This window comes from Anneissia japonica, unplaced genomic scaffold, assembly GCF_011630105.1.
Source record: "Anneissia japonica isolate Jap-2015-1 unplaced genomic scaffold, ASM1163010v1 scaffold287743_len2803612_cov181, whole genome shotgun sequence".
NCBI classification, from domain to species: Eukaryota; Metazoa; Echinodermata; class Crinoidea; order Comatulida; family Comatulidae; genus Anneissia; species Anneissia japonica.
The window spans coordinates 375,793-399,595 of record NW_022733259.1 but is presented as its reverse complement, the minus strand read 5'-3'; the positions used below and the strand labels follow the sequence as shown (position 1 = coordinate 399,595).

Below are 23,803 nucleotides of genomic sequence, written 5' to 3'. Positions count from 1 at the left end.
CTAAAGCTTTGTCTACGCTATATCAAATTTTATGTGCCAAATGTAATGTACCTATATATGGGTACAATGACGTCATATCACATATTATCAAATTATATAAAAAAAAAGTTGAACGTGTTCAACTCTATGTTCCATCACATTTTATGTGACGCTTTTTTTTTAATGAAAAAATTGATAGGATAGACAAAGCTTAAAGCCCTGTCCAGACTATCAAATTTGATTTGACAAAAACATGTGACATGCCTAAATATGGTCATGATGACATCACATAATCACCATATATAGGCATATCATGAATATATATGGGCATACATCAGTTTTTTTTCAAAGAACATCCTTGGTAGTTTTAACAGGCATAGGCCTATATTTTGTATATCACCCTGGTTTGAAAGTGGATATACTGTAATGCAAGCGCAGGCTATACAAAGCCTCTGGTTGCAATAGGACCTTACGTCGTTTTCATATGAATTATGAAAACAATGCATTTTTTTTGCTTTATGTGTTTGCTTTTTTTTTGAGTTGGTTTTTGCTGTGTTTCTTTCTTTCCTTTACTTCTGATTGGCAATTTTGAAAGTCAAAATGGTTGTGTTTAAGAGCCCAGGAATAACACTATAGACGGGAAAGTAGAGGGAAAAAGTTTGAATACTTAGCACATATGGCCTAGGCTTATATAACATGACCTAGTTTTCAAGTTTAATTATTCACAAATTAGGTTAATGTAGCATTGACGCAGGTTTAAAAAAATAAATGAAAAATGAGAGGGAAACACAGCATGATTCAGTCTCTAATCGGTAATCACGTTTTGAGTCTGCGGCGGCGCGGCCTGCGGCACACACACACACCTCAACCTGCACAACCTCCAAACACGAGTTCCTTATCAATTCTTAAGTTTAACAAGGATAGGAAAAGGGGCGTATCATCACTCACTATTCGACCAATCAGCAATCGACTGACCAAGATTCGCCTTCGGACAGCCCGCATTGGTTCGATGTTACTGAAGTGGCAACTTTATAATCTTCTATTTTTTTTTCGAATGAAACCGTCGTTCATTCATTCTCATGTTTGTCATTATATTCTCTGACAGGATTCGAGTTTACATGCCTTTATTATGCCACTGATGACCTAACGACAACGCAGTGATTCTTGTTCCTATGGGTCGAATGGCAACCCCAACGCTGTGTTTTCTTGACCTTTTCACGAAATCGCCACTGTGAGGGTCTCAAGTCGGCGGCGTCGACGTGCTTGCTAACAGCTTTTGCTATTGCTCAAAAGTACATGGTATATTTTCAGGCAAACCGGAACAGTTCATATCGTGACTATTCATCTATCTGGGATGAATTCGTGACGCTGTCATCATCAGCCCAGTTGGAGAGAGCAACATTGCTCGCTCTCCAGAAGTGCGTTGAACTAGGGACATCGCCGAACACGTAATCACAAAAAAGAAATCGAACGCGACCGAAATCACTTATTATCACGATCAGGCTCCCTCCTGAACAGTCAAACTCCACAACAATTATAAAATAAACCCTAAATGGATATACATATTTTCTTGACGGTTGTTCTTCCCGTTATTTTGTTATTTACATGGTACTACCTGAGCTCGAAGTTGCACCAAGGAATGCCACCTGGACCAGTCGGCCTCCCTATTGTCGGCTATCTACCGTTCCTCGGTCTGAAACCTTACAAAACGTTTGCAAAACTTGTGAAGAAATATGGTCCTATTTACAGTGTGAAGATGGGTTCTCGGAAAGTAGTAGTGCTAAACGGATGTCAGGTCATAAGAGAGGCTTTCGTCAAAAAAGGCCGGCAATTTGCCGGTCGCCCCCATTGGATGCTTAGTAAATTAAACGGTGGTCGAGGTAAGTTTACATTTTATACACATGCAGTTGAACATAATTTTTTCAAAAATTTTATTTGTTAACATTGTTGCAATATATACAAATTTTTGTCATCGCAGCAGAAGCGAGCCTTTAGGTGCCTGCGGCGCCGCATAAGACCCCTGGTAAGGGGGTGGGGGTGGGGGTCCGAAACCTTTGCGCCCTTGTCTACGGGCCTGTTTGATCCCATTCCCATCCCTCTCCCAGATGATCACTCTTAATAATCATGCTTTTTTCTTCATGGACGGAAATACAGAGCTTTCGTGTACACGTGCAATTTTATGTCGAAAGTGGCACACACCTGCCAATGCGTTAGTAATCGTAAATGTAGGCTAGGCCTATCTTCCATTGATTGTTTTACGATTATGTCTTATCTTGCATTTATTTTTCATTATTTACTTAATTTGATCATCGGCCATAAACAAACCAAGGATTAAACAAACAACTTAATCATTTGACAATGATTGATCAGGGACATTTAAACTTAAATAATCAACTACAATATGCACGTACAATGAGCTGTTCTTTGTTGAAATTTTGTTGTCAATCTGTTATTGGTTATAAACTTACCATTGTTTTGTTAATATAATTGGCAATTTTTTGGTTTATTCGGCCTATTTTATGACATTTTTATCTTATTTTAAAAAATCTTTTTGAGGCAGTCCTAGTGGCGAGTTTTTGAATATCGCCACTGACTCTTTAATATTCTTCCAAGCTCTGGTTCATGTTTTGCCTGTTAAGTTTAAATGTTATTAGCCTATTCATTTTTGGAGAGTCAAATGGCCGAGCGGTTAGCAGAAGCGCAACCTACAGCCATAATATCGGCACTGGTTCGAACGACACGCTCGCCATGTCTCTGATTGTAGAAAAAGCCGCCTCAGTATATATAAATAATTATATATATATATATATATCTATATATATAATTATATATACCGTAATATATACACGATAAAAGCAGTGCTCAAGATAAAAGTGGTGTTACCGTACCGTAATTTATAATAACATAAACGTTTTCGGGCCCGTTAACGCAACTAGAGTATTATTCTTATTATTCTTATTATTATTATTCGTATTCTTATTCTTATTCTTATTCTTATTATTCTTATTCTTATTATTATATAGGCCTTTCGTATTTTTGCATCGTTTTATTATATATGTCAGGAGCGGATCCAGAAATGTTCGAAAGGGGAGGGGGGAGGAGGGTGAAAGTGGGCCGATCGAGACAACACCACCCAGGGGTCCGGGGCATTCCCCCGCAAAATTTATGTTTTCTAGACGCCTGAAAATAACCTCGGAGGCGTTTTTGGCAATCAATTATTTCTTTTTCTTTCCTTTTTTTGTATTTTCCAAAAAGGAATGGGGGAGGGGAAGTGGGGCCGACCCGGCTCCCCCTAAATCCTCCCCTGTATGTAGTAGATATTAGGCCTATATATACAGAGTAGTCGGGCGTCGCTCAAAATCGCTCGGAAGTGGTCCAGGGGGTGAATCCCCCGGAAGCTATGACATTTGAGGGATTTCACGGGCTTATTTAATCGATGTTAGAGTCTATTAATTATTACGTAAAAATCACTTTAATTTTTTTGTTTTCTGCACGACGAATTGTGCAGAAAATTGTGTCCGAAAGGTGTCCCCTTAATAGGCCTATTTATTTTAAATAGGCAATTGTTTTAATTGAAATTTAAAGATGTACTGCATGTCATGAGCTAAAAAAAAAAAAAATAGAAAAATTCAATTCAATATTTGGATTGCCTAATTTGAAGTTATTAACATTTAAATAAAAATTTGAATGAGAAGAGAATTTTCCCGTTAACTTTCACGAGTATTTTTGTAGTAAAAATGCCTGTAAACCAGCGAAAAACTAATTGTTTTCGATCTGTTTCTATCAAATTTTTTATTTGGATTTTCGAGGATTTCCAGATTTTTTAACGGGCAGAACATCTTTAATTTAGAATCTGTCATGATTTCTTGTTGGATAATGTGATCAAACCAAATTGATTATTTAATGAAGATAGAACGTCTGCACGACATTTTCTGAACTTAAAACACAGATCTTAAAGGAAACATATACAGTAGAGCCTTTAAGAAAGCAAACACGTCGATAGAAAAGTAGGCTACATAAAACGCGCGTAAATTACTCATCACTCATCCTTAGATCGTCTGTTTATTAGTTGACGTCATCACGTTGATGTTCACATTGACAATGTTTGTTTGGCGCTCTGGTTCGACCTTGATCGAGACGGTTTAGTATCCGATGACCTTGCCTCTACCAAGATTAATTAACTGTTTGAAAAATCGTTGCTATCAATCATTTTCAACGACGTTAGCCTTCAAGTTGATACAGGTACAGTACTGGATTTTTGGGCAAGTTGATGTACACGAAACAAAACTCAGTTTGATAAATGACTGTCTGTCTCGAGTTGACGTCATTTTATGTTCGACTCAGGTCTGTTACGTGGCCACAAAGTGATTGACTAGAAGCAGCGCATAACCACATTATACAACATCGTTACAGCTTCAGACGTAATTGCGTTGCGTTTGCGCCAAAACGCATCTAGATCACTGTTGTTGAAATTGGGGTGGAGGCCGAAAAGATAGAATGTAGGCTAGACTGGTATTGATCATCCGTTACCATTATTATGAACAGCATAATATAAATTATCCTTATTATATTATCATGTCATATTTATCTTTGATATATTTAAGGTGTTAATTTTATTTTGATTAGGCCTAACTGTACAATGTCATAATATGGCTTATTTTGATTAGGCCTAATTGTGCAATGTCATAATAGGCTTGTTATTTGTTTATGATTACTGCTTTTCCATATTATAAAGGTCATCAATGACTGAGTCAGCTTTTGTTTTAAGGACTGCTACCATAAAAGTTGTGTATCACCCACACCACTCCCACTAACCGTTAGCAGGCGATGGGGGTGGCGTGGGCGTAAGCTCTCAGAAAAAGTTCCCCTCTCACACCCCCCAAAGTGCAAACTTTAAGAACAGTCTCATCCACTAGCTCGGAAATGGCACTCGCAGACTGTACACAATTTGCTCAATGATATTTTCTTTACTGCAGGTATTGCAAACCACCAGCCCACAACCCATTGGCGAGAAATCCGGAAGTTCTCATCTAACATCCTGCGCACATTTGGTGACCGTCACTCGAAGATGGAAGCTAAAATCAACCAGGAGGTGTCATACTTCATGCAAGACTTGCACAAGGCCAGCTCACAACCAGCTGATCTTCGCCATGCTGTTCAGAAAATGGTCAGCAACGTCATTTGTTCAATATGCTTTGGAGAACGATTCCAGTATGGAGATCAGCAGTTCAAAAACCTTATACATCATGTAGACGTGTTCTTTCAGAATATAGATAGCAAAAGTGCAACGAACTTTTTACCCTTTCTCTGGTACTTGCCAATGAAGGCAAACACTGCCGTGGACGACACTTATAAGCTTATTATGCAGTTCGTTGAGGAGAGAATCGAATCACACCTTAAAACTTACGATCCAGAAGAACCTAGAGACTTTATAGATTTATTTATTAAGGCAAACGCAGAGAGCCAACCAAGGGAGAACGGTGGTGTTGAAGAAGTCCAGGCATTGTACAACCTTAACGATCTGAAGTACATTGTAATCGATCTGTTCTTCGGTGGTACAGAGACTGTGATTGCAGCAATTATGTGGAGTTTAGTTTATATGCTGGTATTCCCTGACGTCCAGAGGAAAGTCCAAGATGAACTGGATAATGTGGTTGGCAGGGACAAGAGCGTTACCCTAAGTGATAAAAAGGATCTACCGTACACACAAGCAGTAATTAAGGAGATCCTGCGCATGTGCAATGTTATACCAATGGTTATACCACATGAGACCACGGAAGATATTAGTCTTTGTGGATACAATCTGCCTAAAGGAACGACCATTTTCGGGAATTTATACTCTGTTCACATGGACGAAGATGAGTGGTCTGAACCACATGAATTCAGACCCGAGAGATTCTTGGAACTGGATGGCAAGGGATCGGTAATCAATGATGCTTTTATGCCATACTCTGCTGGTATGTTATCAACTTTTCAAAGTGTGATACATCTTAAAATTTATCAAACTATAAAGTACACTCTAAAAGAGATTATAACATTTAACAAGATTTAATGTCAAAATGGGCTGATTTTGGGATCAAATCTTGCAGATGTACAGATCATGGTAAATAATTCATCATTGAAAACCTCATTTAATTTCTAATTCAAAATGTCAATGAATTGTATGCAATGCACTGCACATGGTAGAGTACAAATCTCTGCTCTCTGTGAGCGCTTGACAATCCATTGTGTCTGGGTTGTTGCAATACGTTCTGTAAGGCTAAGCACTCACTGTCCAACTCTGCTCCTTTCGTTAGACAACGTGAAGCCATCTGGTGGCAGTTATTAAAAAAGGTCTGTTGCGAGCATGTCATTGCGTTGCATTCCCCACAGAATCGTGTCGGCTGACAACCGTTGGGGGGAGTGAGTGCCTGGCTTAGGGAATTGCATCGAACAACGACCATTGGTACAGCATGTGCCAGACTCTTGTAGCCTCCACTGCATGTGTCAAATGAAAGAGTAATAATATGATAGATCTTTTTGATTACTGTGCAATATAAACAACAGAATATAGTATTATTATTGTTTTTTTTTGTTTTTTTTTTCAGGCCGTCGTAATTGCTTGGGAGAACATTTGGCTAAGATGGAAATATTTCTATTTTTCACATCAATATTACAGCAATTTAATTTAGAGGCGGATAAAACAGTTCCAAGCCTGGACGGCAGGCATGGAATTACACACATGCCGCACCAGTTCAAGCTTACAGCGACTGCAAGATGAAAACACATTTCTAATCTTAAGATATTTTCACGATCGATTATATTGTCTGCACTTGTCAGTGGTGGAATATACTGTAAATGCAGAGTGCAGTTGAATCCAGTCCCAGGGTCCTGGGTTCAATTCCTGTCAGTGTTGTAGGATTTTTTTCTCACAACCAAAACAATTCCACTCCCTAAACCTCATTGAGATTTAGTTTGTGTAATGCATCGTGTGTGTTTGTTTGTCTTGTGTAAGGGATTATCACCTACAAGTAAGATAGCGATATTGACAATCCTTGGTGCATGTGTTGTGCGCCTAAAATGAATAATAATAATATTATAAATAACAATAACATTTGTTGCGGAAGACCAATGCAAACTCTCTTGGACATCAACATAGCTACTACCAGTCTGCGGCCATTAATGGTTAAATGAGGATCATCAGCGAACTTTGCATAGGAACTACCTTCCTGCAGAAACTGCCACTGAACTACAACAATTAACAGTCAACAGAGTTCCAACAACTTTCACCAAATCACCAAAAAATTAGATTATATTTATAGTATATGCGCAAGCTCTAGATGTACACGCAGTCTTGATAAACATGATGCATATTTCGCTTGTTGTGGGCTATAACTGACTGTCAGCAACGATTGCATTGCTTGTCGATAATGTATTAGCATATATTCAAATAAACACCCTAAGGCGTTTATTGTTGAGAAAGGTTTTCGAGTGTAAACTTAATCAGGAGGAATTTTTTGGTGCAAAAAAGGGTACATATATACCCGAATAAACATGTAATTACCATAAAATGTGTTATTGCATTAAGACTTGATCACAACCAGGTTAGAAAAAATGTAACTCTACTGGAGTAGAATATATTAATAGAATGTGTTCACAATGATGTTGCTTCCATTAGATTTTTTTACAGTTATTTAGGGGAAGGGGGCCTGTTTATTCTAGGAAAAAATAAACGCCCCGGGGCGTTTATTCAAAGTGAAGCATTTATTCAAATAAATAAGGTACTTATCATGACATTATAAAAATTAAACTCTCTGATTAAATGAAGAAGCATGAAATAATATTCTTCAATCTACAATTAGTTCATGTAAAAAAAAAAGGAAATTTTTGTAAAATATCCTCAGCAATTAAGGAGATTTTGGTGGAGGAAACCTCTTCCATAGGGAGTTTTGGATTGCACGATGACAGTAGGACCTAAAACGTCATCACATCACTATGAATTCATTTGCACATGAGAGAATGTTAAGTTCTCGTTGTCGCTTGGATACAATTTTACCCGATTTTATGTTGTGCTGAGAACTTAGGAGGGCCACGCATGAGTGAATCCGTTCTAGCGTGATGCCGTTGCACAAACTGAAAGTTCCCTATTAAAGGAACTCAATATTTTATTTTCACATGCCCTAATTTTGCACAATTCAATAAATAAACGTATTTCATATACAGTATTAAATGCATTGTCTCCTGATTAGAGTAGAATTTAATCAAATATAAACACATATTGACACTTGTCATTAAAATAAAAAAGGCAAGATATATTTTAAATATCTAAATATTTACATAACTACAGGAATAATAATGTATAAAAATAGTATTTATCTAATAATACAATGTTTAAATGTTGCTGTTAAAATTATACTATGTTAACATGAACAATGTAATTAAATATTTGAATTGTTTATGTTATATACTAAAATTATAAAGAAATATTTTCCCTGTCAAAGTAACAAATTTCAGAGGGTGGGAAGAAAATTGTTTTCTCATTTTCCCAAATGGTCCTGCCAAATACATCTAAACAGAAAATATAAATAAAATATCTATTTGATTAATTTTCCAATAAAATTAAATATTTTATTTGATACAATTTTTGCTTACTTTAGTAAAAAGTCTGTAAGACAAGATTTTATTTTATAGCGAACCTGCCGACTGCCAATAATGGTGATTTCAAATAAAAATACAATTTTATTTTTGGGCAGCTAGTGCCACAAAAATGGAAATTATGTGTTATTATAATGCCCTCCACTTCCATGAAATATCCAAAAAAAAAAGATATATATATTTCTTTCTTAACTATACACATTTAAAGCATTTATCAATCTCATTACTACACATTAATTTCATTTTTATTCTCTCTTGCTTTTGGCAAAATCATTTTGCTAAATAAGAAAACAAAATTATATTTCATTTTTTTTCTGCCCTACTCTGACGATCTTTAAAAAAACAAGTTTGTTAAACCATACAGAAAATAGTGTTCTATTTTCTCTATAGTGGAAAAAGGTATTATAAAAGTCTTGCCTAACTCCTAAATTGACATAAATTTGATTTCTGAGCGCCAGTGCAAACAGCACACATAAAAAATATTGTTGGACTCTAGACTGACATGCATCACTAATATTTTAACATTTCTGGAATTAGTATTCCATATAAATAAAAAAAATAAGTAGTTAATTATATTCATTAATATTTAATTTCTTATTTTGATGTAGCAGGCAATATAAGAAATAGCTTGCATAATGAGAGGAATATATTTAATTTTTCACAACAAAATTTGTTACGTTGGACCCTGTAAAATTGAGGTAATATGTTGGAACTAGTTGGAATTATGACAAGAATGGATTTTCATCAGTCTCATTATTCTCTTGTTTTATTAGTAGACTGATATAGCCTACTTTCATCTTCTTATGATTTTTATACCAGTAGTCATAACTACTAAATTTCTAATTCCACTTCTATACATTCTTATAAAGGCATATCTTGACTTCTAGATATATGAACAATAGTTAAAATTGTTGTATTATTTTTTATAAATTATCACATTTTGGTGTTTAGTGCATAATTATCATAATGTGGTAGGAGATGACATATAGTAGGCCTCTCTGGGGGGATGCAGAAGGTGGGATCACACCCCCCAAATTGTATTAAGAAAATTAATTGTATTGTATTTTTGATATGTGATTTTTAAGGTATGACAGTGCAATTTCCGGGGGACCTAGAGGTACGGTATATTCTCAAAATTTTCTTGGTGTGGACTTTCACGCACCCCCTACCACCAAATCCAGCATCTGCCCCAGCCTTTGATCATCCTATTCTCCATTTTTCCCAGTATGGTACAATGAAACGTGAAGTGGAGAACCATAACTAAATAACCACAGTTGTACTCTGAAATCCAACCAGAATTGGCCTTTCCAGAGTCTTAAACTTAACTGACCAATCAGAACAAGGCCAGGAACCTTAGCAACAATATCCAAGGGGCGGGGCTTAATGTTAAAGTCCATTCTTTATTTAGCTTAAAACAGCAGCACAGTTCAGTTTGTTAAACTAGTGGTAGCTACTGTGTGTGCAGTGAACCATGAAGACCTTCAGACCTTTGGCCCCTGGTTCGATCCCATCGCTGCTCTCCTTTTATATTAGCTGCAGTGCTGAAATGCAAGTTATAATAGCACACCATCTTTCGGAAGAGACATTTATGTAATTGGTCACACGTACAATGTGTATGTTATACAAGGCAGTATACTCCTTGAAAAAGAGAAGAGGATTGTCTACCAGTGTACTGTGCAACTCACCACCAGAAGAATCCGTGCCAGAAGGACCATGCTGGAAATAATCCTTTGGGTTTTTGTGAGTTATCCTTGGGTACAGTACGTTTCATAACCAAAGAAATCCAATCCAATCAGGCTAAAGTACCGGAGTTCTCCATCCATCTGATATGGGATTGACCAGTGCCTTTTACATTGTTTCATACCATTCCAAAATGAACAACATGAAGGGTGGCTGCCACATTCTCCTCTGCTTTTTCGTCCTGTCTCTGACCTGTCCCATCCCCAGCTGCCTTATCACCTGAAGAATCTGAAATAAATTCAGAAATAATGTGGAAAAGGAAATCTTTCATTCTCATTAATTTTACTAGAAGAGCTTTTTACCATTCTTTCACATTCTTTTAAATGTTGTTTATCATTTATTGAGCAAAAATGTATACACTAAAATAATCATACAATATGCTACAAATACTTTACAAATAATTAAATACAAATACTATCAAGCATATTTACTTATTAAATAATAAACATTAAATAATAAGTATATTAATTGTAAACCATAACAATAAAATAACAATAAATTTATAATATAATATTAATACAGTAATATAAATATAAGAACAACACTGATAATAGCAAAAACCAATAATAATAACAATAGTAACAGCAAACAACAAAATGATTTTAAAATAATAAAAAAATAATTATAATGTATTGCTGCTAATATTATTCTCGAAAAAGATCTCAAATTGCTTAACACTACACTCTTCGCAAATGGACGATTGGCTTAAAAGTACAGTAGAAGCGGAAAAATCAAACGAGGACTAGAAGAAGATTTCTCTTCCATGAGTGGCTCCTTGTATGGATTTACTGAAGTGACAATTTGGTGCTTTATCCACTTGGCCCACAGCTGTTTATCATCACGTAGTTATGAATTATTATTAATTTTGTGAACCAATGCAAGAGAATCGTAATCTGTATTGCGATTTGTAATAACAAGGATAAAACTTTAATTCAGTCAATAATTGTTTTAAATATTTTTTTAAATATAAAAAAAAAATGAAGAGTGATAAAAGTCATCCCAAGAGGGACTTAAACTCATCTGTTGTCTATTCACATTGTTAGCAAACTACAGGTGGGATGGGGAGGGGAGGTGGGGGGGTCATTTTACACTCTTTGTATATGTGTTCAGGGGTGAATTCAAGAAGCCCAGCCAGCCCAAGCCATCACCACACTGGGAAAACAATTACATTAAAGTCTATGAGTAAATGTCAATACAAGAATATTTTGTACCCATTTCCATTAGCATGCTTCCAGTTAAGTGATGGCTGAGTTGTGTCATGTAATTTGTTATTGGTTATTGTAAAAGGGGTGTATAATAGCACAAAATATAGCACCTACAGCTTTTGTTTTTACTCCTGAGTTAATCAATCAATCACAATCAATCAAGAATTTGTATAGCGCCAATATCCACAACAAAATGCAATGCTCAATGGTGCTATAACAATGGTATTACTCAAAGTGCACATTTACTGCGATTTTAACTTTTTCTTAAAGATATTGACAAAAGATGAGTTTTTGATCTTAAGAGGTAGGGCATTCGATAATGTAGGGGTGGTACATGTGAACAGGGGCGGATCCAGAGATGTCCGAAAAGGTGGGGGGGGGAACCAAAAGGAAGCCGATTGAAAAAATACTATAAGGTAGGGGTCTGGAGTCATGCTCCCGCAAACATTTGGTGTTCTATATGCCAGAAAATAACCTCTGAGGCGCTTTGGGCGATAAATCTTTTCTTTCTTTCTTTTGTTTTTTGTTTTTGCTTTCCAAATGGGGGGGGGGGGGGCTGGGGCTGCTCCACCTTAAATCTGCCCCCTGCATGTAAAAGTATGTTTACCTAGGTTTTTATATCTCCACCTGCCTTACTCATGAAGATGCTTGTTGGTATGCCAATAGGTGTATGGTATGACTGGTGAAAAATCAAAGTTGGACTGTACATTTTTATTAAAATACTTTACTATCATTATGTCAATTTAAGAGTTTATTATGTAAATGAATTTCCTTTCTATTTTCTCAAATACTGTAATTTACAATCTAGAAAATTAGAAAACTGTTTTTAAGAAAAAAAAAATTAGTATATAACTTCATATATATCTTCACAATAAAAGATATAGAATTATAATATAAAGCTTTGTTACATGGCCCTTTCAAGTAGGAAATGTAAGCTCATTTAAAGATGTACTATCAGTAATGAGGTAAAAAAAAAATTCAATGTATTCTTTTGCATAGATCCATAGATCATAGATGGTAATTAAAAAGGATTTTTGTAGTAAAATGTCTGTAAATTGGTAAAAAAATTACTTTTTTTTAAACATGTTTTTAGTTGTAAGATAATAATTCTTTATAATCCTTGCATATGAGCTATTCAAAATTATATTTGAATTTTTCAGGTATTTTCCTACCTTTTTGACTGATAGTACATCTTTAAAAGTAGAAATTGAACTTAGAGACATTACCTAGGCCTAAGTAGTGAATTCCAAAGTTTGGGTCCATGGTAAAAAGGAATTTTGTCTACTGTTTAATTACAGAAACAAAATCTGAACATCAAACATTCTTTTAAATCAGCTATTTATCGAATTCTTTGTAATTGGCAGGAGCCAAGAGCAAATAATTATAGACACACACCTTAAACACACCTGCAGATTACCAAGATAATTACCCTATAAACCCAACACCCTGGGTTGTTTGTACCAAGGCAGTAGTTTATTTATGGTTGGTGGACCACATGAAGGGGTCTGTGTGTGTGTTAGCTAACAACCCTCTAGCAAGAATAAAAGTGCACCTGAAACAAAGTGGTGCCACAAGCATGGATAATAATAGCAGACTGTTGAATAAACTGAAGGGTATGCAAGGGGCATGTGTGTAACCTCCCAGTAGGATATTGGGGGAAGAGGTATAATTAGGATCAGGGCGAAGGCAAATTTCCAAAAGTAAATGCGAATTAGTGCACATATTTCATGTTTTTTTCTCCTCAAAGTGATTTTCCTTATTCAAGCGCCACCATGAGGAAGAATGTTCATCGATGCAACATACGCTGTCCATTGCATCCTTGACAAACTACTGAAAGACGATTGGCTACCACGGTAAACCAACCATGCATAAATTCTAAGCAGCTAAGGCGATGCGATGAACGTAAAGGTAGTGCGAGTTATTGTAAATATGCTAAACATAAACTAATGATAATAGAAAAACTAATAATAGCTAATGTAATAATCAGGTTTCCTATTTGAAAAATGTTGTGGCAACTCGAAAAATAAAAGATATTTAAACTCAAAAAGCGAATTAAAACAGAGAAGAGAAAAAAAACCCCCATTTATTGGGGTTATTATACCTAAGGTTGCGGTTTATACTTTGCTTTTGAGAAAAAAAAAACACAGAACTGTCTGTGGTAAAATCAAGAAAATTAGGTTTTGGTGTTTTACAATGAACCGGCAAAGATGAATGTATTAGCACAATTGAATTATAACTACAAATTCCAGTGTAATAGAAAAGCTTCAATGCTTTTGCAATATATACGTTCTATATATCGATGATAATTTATGATTTTCAGTCTTTATATTCTTGATATAAATAAAACAACATTGATGTATTTGTTGTCTATTTCCATACTCTGTCTGAAGAAAAGTACAATGTACTTTATGGATTTTCCCCCGGGCATCGTATCCGGTTTGTCGTACCCCAGATATGTCACAAAATATCCAATATATAGGTTAACAGATGTAGTGATGGATCTAATTTAGCATCAAAGCATAGCTTCTATTGAAAGAAAATCATTCCTATATTAAAATCCAGAGTATTTCTTCAAAAATTACATTAAAGCATTGAATGGTACTAAAGATCATATAAGTTACCAATTTGATCAATAAGAAAGTTAGAATAATTTAATTTTTCACTGATATTCATACTTTTTGTAGAAGAACTTGACTACCATTCATGGCTGAAGAAAAAAAATATTATTATTTACCATATGGTTGTTAATTTGTGGAAAAACGTTCCTGTTCTAATATTCAACTGTAAACTACAGTATTAGCTTATCCTCTGCCTCTAATTATAGACCACTCCAATTGAAGACCACTTTTCTGTAGTTCCATATAAACAAATGTCTACTATATTTATTATTAATTACTGGAGTTAAGAAGCCAAGCTGCTAAAGACCATAGAACCCATAGCCCTAAATGTGGTCTTTAATTCGAGGGAGATCTGTATGATATGAGGTTTCTCATTCATTGAAAAGATTGTGATTTTTTTTTTATAAATCATTTATTAGGTTTTCATAAGAAAATCTTTTGTTCAACCTATTTGAGAATACAATAGTCTCTCTGAGAGTGAGACTATAGTCTCTTCTCTGCCATGACCTAATTTCACTCCCCTAGGGTGATGACCTTGTCTTCTGTCTGTCTTTGTGATTGATCATCTTTTCCCCTTCATCTAACACTTCAGATTATCCGCAAACACGAAATCGTTTATCATACCCGAATAACATTCATGTGAATATAATCAAGTGTTTTTTTACATTCTAAATATTAAATCTCTCCACCAATAAAACATCTTAAACACTTTACAGCTAAATGCCAAATACCGCAATGAGGCCAGGAATTCAAGAGCAACAAGTGTAGAGATGAAATACGGCTGAGAGCTGCTCTCTTTTGAGGCCAGGCCGCTGTTATGGACTCTCAAAAGTGTTACCATCAAGGGCAAAATACTAGAGAAAGATTAACTTAAAACCTGAAGGACTAGCCAATGGAATTTGAGTAATATGACAACTAGTGTTTGTGATATTGACATTTGGAAAGGCTTCTTTGATAGATTACTATATATTATCCAACCTTTATCAATGATCCTTTTTTAATACTTAATTTATTGCCATAAGAAAAATGTGATGCATGTCAACAAACATGATTTTCCAGTCATGAAGCTCCTCAATGAAATGTAAAGTATTCAATAGGATATAAATTTACCGGACTATCATGAGCAATGTCAAAAAACCATATTTATAAAATAAATTTACATTAAACTTACTTATAATATAAAAAAAAATGTATTTAGTATTTTTTTTTAATTTCCTTTACACACAGTACACCAAATAGCAGGTACACTTGCCATTTACAAGATGGAATGATGCTTTATAAACTAAGTCTCTTTTTGAGTCCAAGGGAGTTGAGTTGTTTTTAGTTGTGGAAAACTTTTCTGCTGAGACAAGATTTGAACACAGGACCCTGGGATTAGAAGGCAGGCACCTTAACCACTAAGCCATTCAACTCAACTCCACTCTCCATATTTATGGTATTAACTATTATCTTAATCACGATTCGAACTGAACATGCCCACTGTACTATTTAGTAAGGACATGACTATCATAGGTAATGCATAATAAACAATGATAGACAGACCACATAATAATATGAAACATTAAGATATACTGTGTCTGTCAACACGGAAATTCAATATAGTATATTTAAATTTAATGGCTTTTACCGGTAATTGAAAATCAAAAGATAATATTCCTTTCCAAATTAAGAGATGCATAAACTTCTTATATCATTGCAGAAACTTTTTTTTGCCTGTTTAATCTATAAAAAAAATCAGGTGTAATTCAATGAAAGTACAGCATGCCATGCAATCAATGATTTAGTTCTTTACTTCAATCCACAATTTACAGTGAAGTCAATAGCTCTCAACAGCTTTAAAACAGTAAAATGGCACAGTAAATTCAAACACGAACAAAAACACCCCAGCTGCCGATCAAAGATTTTCTACTTTATTTTAAATTTTAAACACTTGTTACATGTTATTTGGCGTTACATTTAGTAGGACTCAAGGCGCTGAATAAAATGCTACTCTAACACAATAAAAACAGTGCTAATATGGAGTGTCAAATTCGCCACTGACTATGTTAATTTAGCCATCTTACACGGGCATTAGTAAAATGTGTGTAAATCAGCAAAAAGTTATTGAGATTTGTCTCATTGGAAGAGTTGATTAGAGAGCAAGTTACCTTTAGCACAGCATTGAGGAATTGGACTACTACCATTGCCATACTTGCTTATACCCATGGGTTTAGAAGACTCTTTACGCTAATTATTATCCTGTTGTGCAGATGGGGGTGTTAAGCTGTTAGTCACAAGCAAGCAAAAAAGAGAGGGAATTGTCTCCCGGTGTACTGAAATGGCATGCACTGTGGTCGCTACAGTCCCCAGGGGCCAAATCTGAATTTATTGATTATAAACAATTTGAGTATTAAATAATGCTGGCAAATCAAGCTTCAAGGGAACACTGTACTAGGACACAATAGTTTGGATGCTTTCAAGAAATAGAGAACTGTATGTAGCCAGAAAGGGCAAAGCATTATGAGAAATCTTATTTTTTATGTAGTTGTAGCATGGATAGAATTCAGAGGCCTTAGGACACACAAGGGAGGTTCACCACATACTGAATTCTGAGGAAACCAGAACTTACTTAGTGTGAAAAAAAAAAGAAAAGTAGTTTAGGATGTGAATATCAGCTGGAGTTAAGCAACCAACAAGGAAGAATGGTGGTATTCTGTGGTCAATGGTTGACTAAAATATTTTGTAGTGGATTGTTACTGGGTCTCTGTGGAGGCCTGAAGGACCGCATGGTGGGAAGCAGATATAGGTGAGGTTAGAATAAACCCAGTTTTTTTGGAAATTGGTGGGATGAAAGATGTCATCACTCATTCATATACCTCGTCTGACCAGAATATTGTGAATAGAGTTATTATATACCACATATTTATACTAGTATTGTTTATTTTTAGAAGTTCAGTATCAATATCATCCTATAAACACAGGGGCAATTACCAAGGATTTTGAAAAAACATAAGGACAGCTCTACGAATTCAGATTCTATCGACAAGCAAACATAAGTAGTCAGTGGCTTATCCTAGGGGGTGTGTATGTGGGAGGTTGTGCCACTCAGTTGCCACCCCACCCTTACTGAAAATGTTTGAAGCAAAATAATTATGCTCAAGAAGATAAAAATCACCTTACTTTATGAGTTAACACCCCTTACTTGATCATCGATCCTCCAAATTTACCTATGCACGCTCATTCAGTAACCCAACGCCAATTTAAAAATTCCCAGATATTCTACCAGGATGAGAGGGAGGGGAGATGGGAGCTTATATGGAAGTTGGAGTTGAAGATGGGCCAATTAGGGATGAAAACCACAATTTGTGCTAGATGAACAAATACCATATCGACTAACAATCACACTTCTTCTACATTATGTTAGTAAAATAACAGTATATATATTTGCCATTGAATACTAAATTTCCAAATCTTGTTTGGATATTTTTGCAAGCTGCAATGATCACTCTAGTAACATATGTTTAATCAGTGAGATTAACCCTCAAGAGCCCCCAAAGTACCAGAGGTCAAGGCCAAAGGTCAAAAGATTTGAAAGCATTAATCATTATTATGCTTACTAAGTCATGTTATTGATTGATGCAAGACTCAAAATACACAAGGGTTAAGTAAGAGCAGGAGGAGATAACACATATTTTAGATTTAATTAGGAAACAACATCAATGACTGTGTTTAATTTATTAAAGAGCATTCACACTGCAGTATTTATGCACAGAATTAATCATGCCAAAGAAGGAATGTATGAACGGCCAAAACAAATCTAAATGTATTTACTGTCGCCTTGCCCTTGTGCAAGCCAAACAAACAAATGTTTAAAATTGCAAGTAGAAACAAATTTAATGTTATTTAAACTTTTTAAACTCCAAATCAACTATAATTTAAAACTTATAATCAAAACAAAAACTAAAATGCTGTTGAAGTCATAACAAAACTAACAGTATTATATCAACCAAAATAATTTTTGATGGTGTTTATAAATTAAAACAGTAAATTATTTCAAGTTGATTTTTTTTACTCCAAAACCGAAATTTGTTCTAAAATTTTTACAAAGCTAACACAGTTAAGAATAAGGGTCAATATTGTTGAAAAGCAATCTCAAATTAAATCCTGTTTTAGGATTTAAAGGGTTATTCTTTAATGACAGAGGAAAGAGGTGGGCGGGGGTACAAGACAAGGTTAGTTTGTAGCGTCTCGAGTAAACTTACAGTAGCCCCTGGCACATACCGAAAAAGTGCAATTTTTGGTAATTTTAAACTCTTTTAAGATGTTATTTTAAACTCTCATGGGACATGGCCAGTCTGATGAGAGAACTTAAGCACCCTCATCCTCTCTCCCCTCCTTGTTAGAACTATGGCTGATTTAAATATTTGAAAGCTGTGTAGACAACAACTTGCTCACATAAGAAAGCACATAAAAACCCAATGCAACAATGCACACAGTGGATTGGTTTCCAACAATTACACACTAAGGCTGCCACTAACAATCACCAGGACACAGGTTTGGTCAAGTTTTAATATTAAGAATGAACAAATTTATTTGCTGATGGTCAGTCAGTGGTCAGTAGGGCTGGTCACTCAACAAAATAACAATAAACAGCCTGGCTATAGACACAAACACATCTTGGAAAGATAAAGATAAAACTGATAATTACTGACTCAATATGGAAAACTTTATTGAATAGACATATGCAGGATCCAAAAAAATGATGTCAAACACATGTGTGACTGACTGTAAGTTTGATTGAGTGCTAAGCACATGTAATAAGTAGGCCTACTGCACTTTGAAAGAATGTTGTTTAAATGACTCACAGCTGAGTTTAGTCTTCTGATTTGTTGATCAAACAGCCTAACCTCCATTTGTATGTAGGTGAAATGTTTAATCAATCTTATTGCTTCATGATTTGATCATGTTGGTTGCTTATCCAAGATGTTGAAATTAATACAATACACAATGGCACCCAGAAACTTGCCAACAGAGATCCAAAATGTTGGACAGAGGTCCGAATTAATTAGATGTCAAGGGGGCTTCTAATCAGTGGTGGCACCAGCGTAGGACAGGGTGAATTTGCCCTCCTATTGGACAGGCCTGCACCCCCCATCGCCTGACACCACGACGATGTCATTGGATCAAAAATGAAAGAATAATAATTTGCCTAACCAAATAACTTTGTTTTGATTGCCAATCCCTAATGTTGTGGTCTAAAAGCACAATTGGACCATACTAAGCTCTAACTCTCTCTACAGCAGATTTTCTATTCTGCGACCAGGACCAAGGCTCTCGTCAGCCCTTTGGTTCAGAACCCCTCGTCTGAAATTCTGGAGCCACCACTGCTTCTAATCAGAGTTTGGATTAAAACCTCTAGTGTGAGTTTAGGGGAAAAAATCTTTAGATTTTCGTGTACTTCTTTGGATGGATCCTGCTCTTCCCTGGAGTAATTTTTAGATAATTGTTTTGCTTCCAACAGACAATACAGCCACTTTTGGGCTACAGTATAGTAAACTAGCAGCATTGCACATTTAAACAGAGGTAAAACTCAAAGAAAATGGATGGGGTCACAGTAGGTACTAACTATGTGGGAGGAAAGAATCACACAGAGATTGTTTGGGGATTGGGGATATCACCTCCAACCTACTAGGCAAAACCACAACCATTAAGAATGTAAAAAATTGTTATTTATTATCATTTACGAGGGCACCAAAGTAAACAATACAATTTTCACATTCTGTAAGGCGATAAATTGATTCATTATATTCATTGAAACGAATAGGAACATATTCCAATGGTTAACTTGATAGATGCACTCTACAATTGCCACAAAACACATTCGTAAAATAGAGAGTTTTTAATTGGGAGGTTTGTAATTGGGAGTCAGAGCTGTAAAAAGTTTTTTTTTTGTTGGACCAAGGTCTAGTTTTACCAAAATAATAGCTATTAAATATCAGTCTAGTTTTAATGTATTTTTTGCTAGCCAAGCCCAAAAATAATCTCAAGTCACAGTTTTTAGCCTCACAACCAAAATAACTCCATTCCTGAGCAGCTACAGTAGCTCAGTCGGCTAAACTGGTGGTAGCCACTGTTTGTGCGCTGAACCGTGGAGATCTCTTGGTCCTCGGTTCAATTCCCATCGCGGCTCTATTAGCTTGGAGACCTAAAATATAAGTTTCAGAAAAGCACATTGTACTTCGTTGTCGAAGTTTATGCCATTGGTCCTGTGTGCAAAATGGCCTGTGTGCATGTTAAGAAACGCAGCACTCTTCGGTAAAGAGTAGGGGATTGTCTCCCAGTGAACTGTCCAATTCGCCACCAGAAGGACCCCACTTGAAATAAGTCTCAGGACTTTCGTGGGTTACCATTGGTGTGTACCACACCAATGAAATCCAGTTCAATCCAACCTCATATTGCGATTTAGTTTTTGTAAAGCATCGTGTGCGTAGGTTTGTTTTCTTGTGAAAGGCATTGTCACCTACAAGTAGAACACTGACATATTCATTATTGACAATCCTTGATGCATGTGTTGTGTGCCTAAATAAATAAATAAATAAATACTTGAATTTTTTATATGGTATTTTCATTATGTTTTTCACTCATAAGCCAGAATTGGCTGGTCTCTATTTAAATTTGAGAGTCTGAATAAAGAACAAACTACTAACTTATATGTTTTTTTAGCTTTCAATTCAAAATACAAACTAGAAAATACTTTCCACGCTAATTTAACATTCACATGAATGTTACCATTCCTAATTTTTTTGCACCTGCCTTCAATTGGCTGTTAATAATTTTTTTAAGTAAAATGTCTGTAAATCACTGAAAATAAACTGCTTTGAAGGGGAAACCTTTAGGCAAGAAAAAAATGTGTCTCCCTAATAGAGGTGTCCCCTATAAATTTTTCACTTTATCCACAACCAAAAAAGTTTCTCCTTAATAAGGGTGTCCAAGAGGAGGGGTTCTACTGTATATCACTGCAAGTTGACAAGCTTTTTACATTAGCCACCTGTTAGTGGCAAACCTGGTTATGAGAGAATTCGCCAGAAAAAAGCTAAGGGTCTATAAATACTTATTTTTTTAAAGTTGTTTTTCAAAACATTTCTAGATCACCTGGTTAACAAAATCAGTGTAGAAAAAGTTTCTAATATTTTAATAGTTTAATACAACCAGGAAGTAGCAATTTTGAAGTCAATTATTCTCTGAAATCAATTTATGCTTTAAAAACAATAAAAAAAAAAATTCCAAATGTTTCTTTTGAATATGTTTTTAATCTTTCATGGAAAATGTTGGAGAGGAAAGTAGTGTCTTATCCGCTTCGTAATTCCCTCCATCCTACATTGGAAACACATGCTACCAACCTCCATGGATAATCACATAAACACTATAGAAGACAGATCTATATAATACCTTCCAAATCTCCACTATATAGCTTTATCCAATCACATTCCATAAAAGCAATTACGTGGACTTAACATCATCTTTCGTTGGAAAATCAATGGTTAAAACCATTAACAACATCTAATCGGTTGACACAAACATGAAACCATCTTCATTGGTTTATAATCCCAAGAATGAGAGAAAATATCCAGAGATTAAGGTGGATTTAGAGGAATAAGTGTTATTAAATTGCTTACCTGGTTTATCCCAGCCAAAAGGATTATCCATTAACACCTTTGAATAAACACTTTCAGGAATGCCGGCAAGTCCCCGGGAGGCATCAATAACGATGTCATTTGGATCCGTACTGCCAAGATAAAAAAATCAAAGTTATTTCTTTCCATGTTAAAATAAGGAAGTTTTTTATAATGATAAAAAAAATTATGAGACATGTTTATTTCCTGGCTAAGGAACACGCTTTTGCATTAAATGTTCCCAGTCGGAGTAAACAACCTAGTAAATGTTTCCTTGGCTAAACGCAGGTTGAGTAATTTAACCATGGGGGAATGATACCCAGGCAGTTAGCAATAAATGTTGTGGTCAATCTGTTAAAATAAATTTTAATGATTAATTTAATTAAATATATTCCAGTCTAGACACAGCTTTACAGCACAGATCCCTTATCCTCATAAAATTTCTATCTGGTATTTATTGGCAGTGGCGTACCTAGAGAGTGTGCGCACTCCACCTAAACAAACTCCCGCACCCCAGTACCCCCATTGAAGCAACAAAAAAAATCACGCTCAAATAGACAGAAATCACCTCATATTACTTTAGTTTCCTCGACTTCACCGTCGTTCATCTCCTTCCCCCATCAGTCGTCCCCCATTTCAAACTTATAGATATGACAATGGGTATTGCGTGACCCCACACCATTACATACTATGAATTCAATAACAAAGTAAATATAAAATATTGAGTACATCACACACCTTTGCTGGTAGGCTTCGTCTATTTCTTCTTCAGTTTTCTTCCATTGTCCATTTCTGGATTGTTTCTTATGCTTCAACTCCTGACTTGGTGTTCTTGTTGACCCTGTATTACCAGTTCTTAGAAGAAAAAAAGAAGAAAAGTTAGATATATTGTACAAAGGTATATTTTTTTCTGAATTGAACTTACAAAATGAAATACAATTTTTGGATTACTTCCTTTGTACACATTATTTGAAAAAAATAAAAAATAAAATAAAATATACTTGTTGCCAATTAACAAATGCAATGATTAAAGACCTATGTTTAAAAAAATAAAACTTCAAACTTGCTTATGAATTTGAAATCAGGATTAATTTTTTTTTTTACAAATAATTAATACTTCATCTCCTAAGCTTCTGTCCCCAGTGACCTGTGATTTGTCCATATATGGAAATAATGAAATTAGAATGCCCATATAGTATATGGGTATGATATGATATGCTCATAGTATAGGTGTGGTATGACATCAGCATACCATATACCAGAGCCGTAGATAGAGAGAGTTTGGCCAACTTGGCGCATGGACGTCATGTCGTTACCAAACAGCCCAGGCGCATGCGTGCGTATAGCTTTAATGTTTTGGTGACAACATGGCCAGTGTAAGTCATGTGATTGCGATCCACCCAATCACACGTGCGTATATCAAATCCCGTGAAACAGAGTTGGCCAAACTCTCTCTATCTACGGCTTTGCCATATACTGGTGTGATATGAAAAAATAGTGCCCATACATGAATGTGATATGACATCACCATGCCCATATATGAATGTGATATGACATCATCAAGCCCATATATGGGAAAATCAATGATGTTTGTCAAAGCAATCTGGTGTGGACAAAGTTTTAAGTGAAAAATAAGCGAAGATGGAATTGTTTTGATTTGTGTCTTATTAAATCTTTATAGATATAAACTGTTTATCATGACATTGGAGTGAAAACATCACAAATTCAAACATAGCAAATTTAAAGAATCTAATCCTTCAAAGAAACAAATGAATCCTTAAATTGTTAACCAGCTAATTTAAAGCCCTGCCCCTACTAACAAATTTATTTTCGACAAAGAAAAACATGTGACATTCCTAAATATGGTCATGGTGACATCACATCATGACCATATATAGAAACATCATGACTATATATGGACATAGGGCAGTTTTTCTTCAAAGATTTGATAATCTGAACAGAGATTTAGCGTATA

At 35.3% G+C, this 23,803-nt stretch overlaps 2 protein-coding genes across 2 annotated transcripts in view; one reads left to right on the top strand and one right to left on the bottom strand.

Moving 5' to 3' along the window:
• Positions 1-883: 883 nt before the first annotated feature.
• On the top strand, positions 884-9,172 carry LOC117115976 (cytochrome P450 2F5-like). The gene is made up of 3 exons (XM_033259891.1): positions 884-1,859; positions 4,956-5,936; positions 6,567-9,172. The coding sequence occupies exons 1-3, from the start codon at positions 1,532-1,534 to the stop codon at positions 6,737-6,739; spliced, it is 1,482 nt and encodes a 493-aa protein (XP_033115782.1). The 5' UTR covers positions 884-1,531; the 3' UTR covers positions 6,740-9,172.
• Positions 8,184-23,803, bottom strand: part of LOC117115998 (WD repeat-containing and planar cell polarity effector protein fritz homolog) — a 51,720-nt gene continuing 36,100 nt past the window's right edge. The window contains exons 23-25 of the mRNA XM_033259927.1: positions 22,567-22,683; positions 21,832-21,941; positions 8,184-10,581 (exon numbers count right to left, since the gene is read on the bottom strand). Coding sequence (XP_033115818.1) covers positions 10,472-10,581; positions 21,832-21,941; positions 22,567-22,683 — 337 coding nt within the window. The 3' untranslated portion in view covers positions 8,184-10,471. The remainder of the gene's footprint in view (positions 10,582-21,831; positions 21,942-22,566; positions 22,684-23,803) is intronic.

What these genes read in the sequence shown, in the direction of transcription:
- LOC117115976 (XM_033259891.1), top strand. Translation starts at nt 1,532, where the DNA reads ATGGATATACATATTTTCTTGACGGTTGTTCTTCCCGTTATTTTGTTA. An exon ending in TAAATTAAACGGTGGTCGAG is followed by an intron (nt 1,860 to 4,955) that starts GTAAGTTTACAT and finishes TCTTTACTGCAG; the next exon opens with GTATTGCAAACCACCAGCCC. An exon ending in TTTTATGCCATACTCTGCTG is followed by an intron (nt 5,937 to 6,566) that starts GTATGTTATCAA and finishes TTTTTTTTTCAG; the next exon opens with GCCGTCGTAATTGCTTGGGA.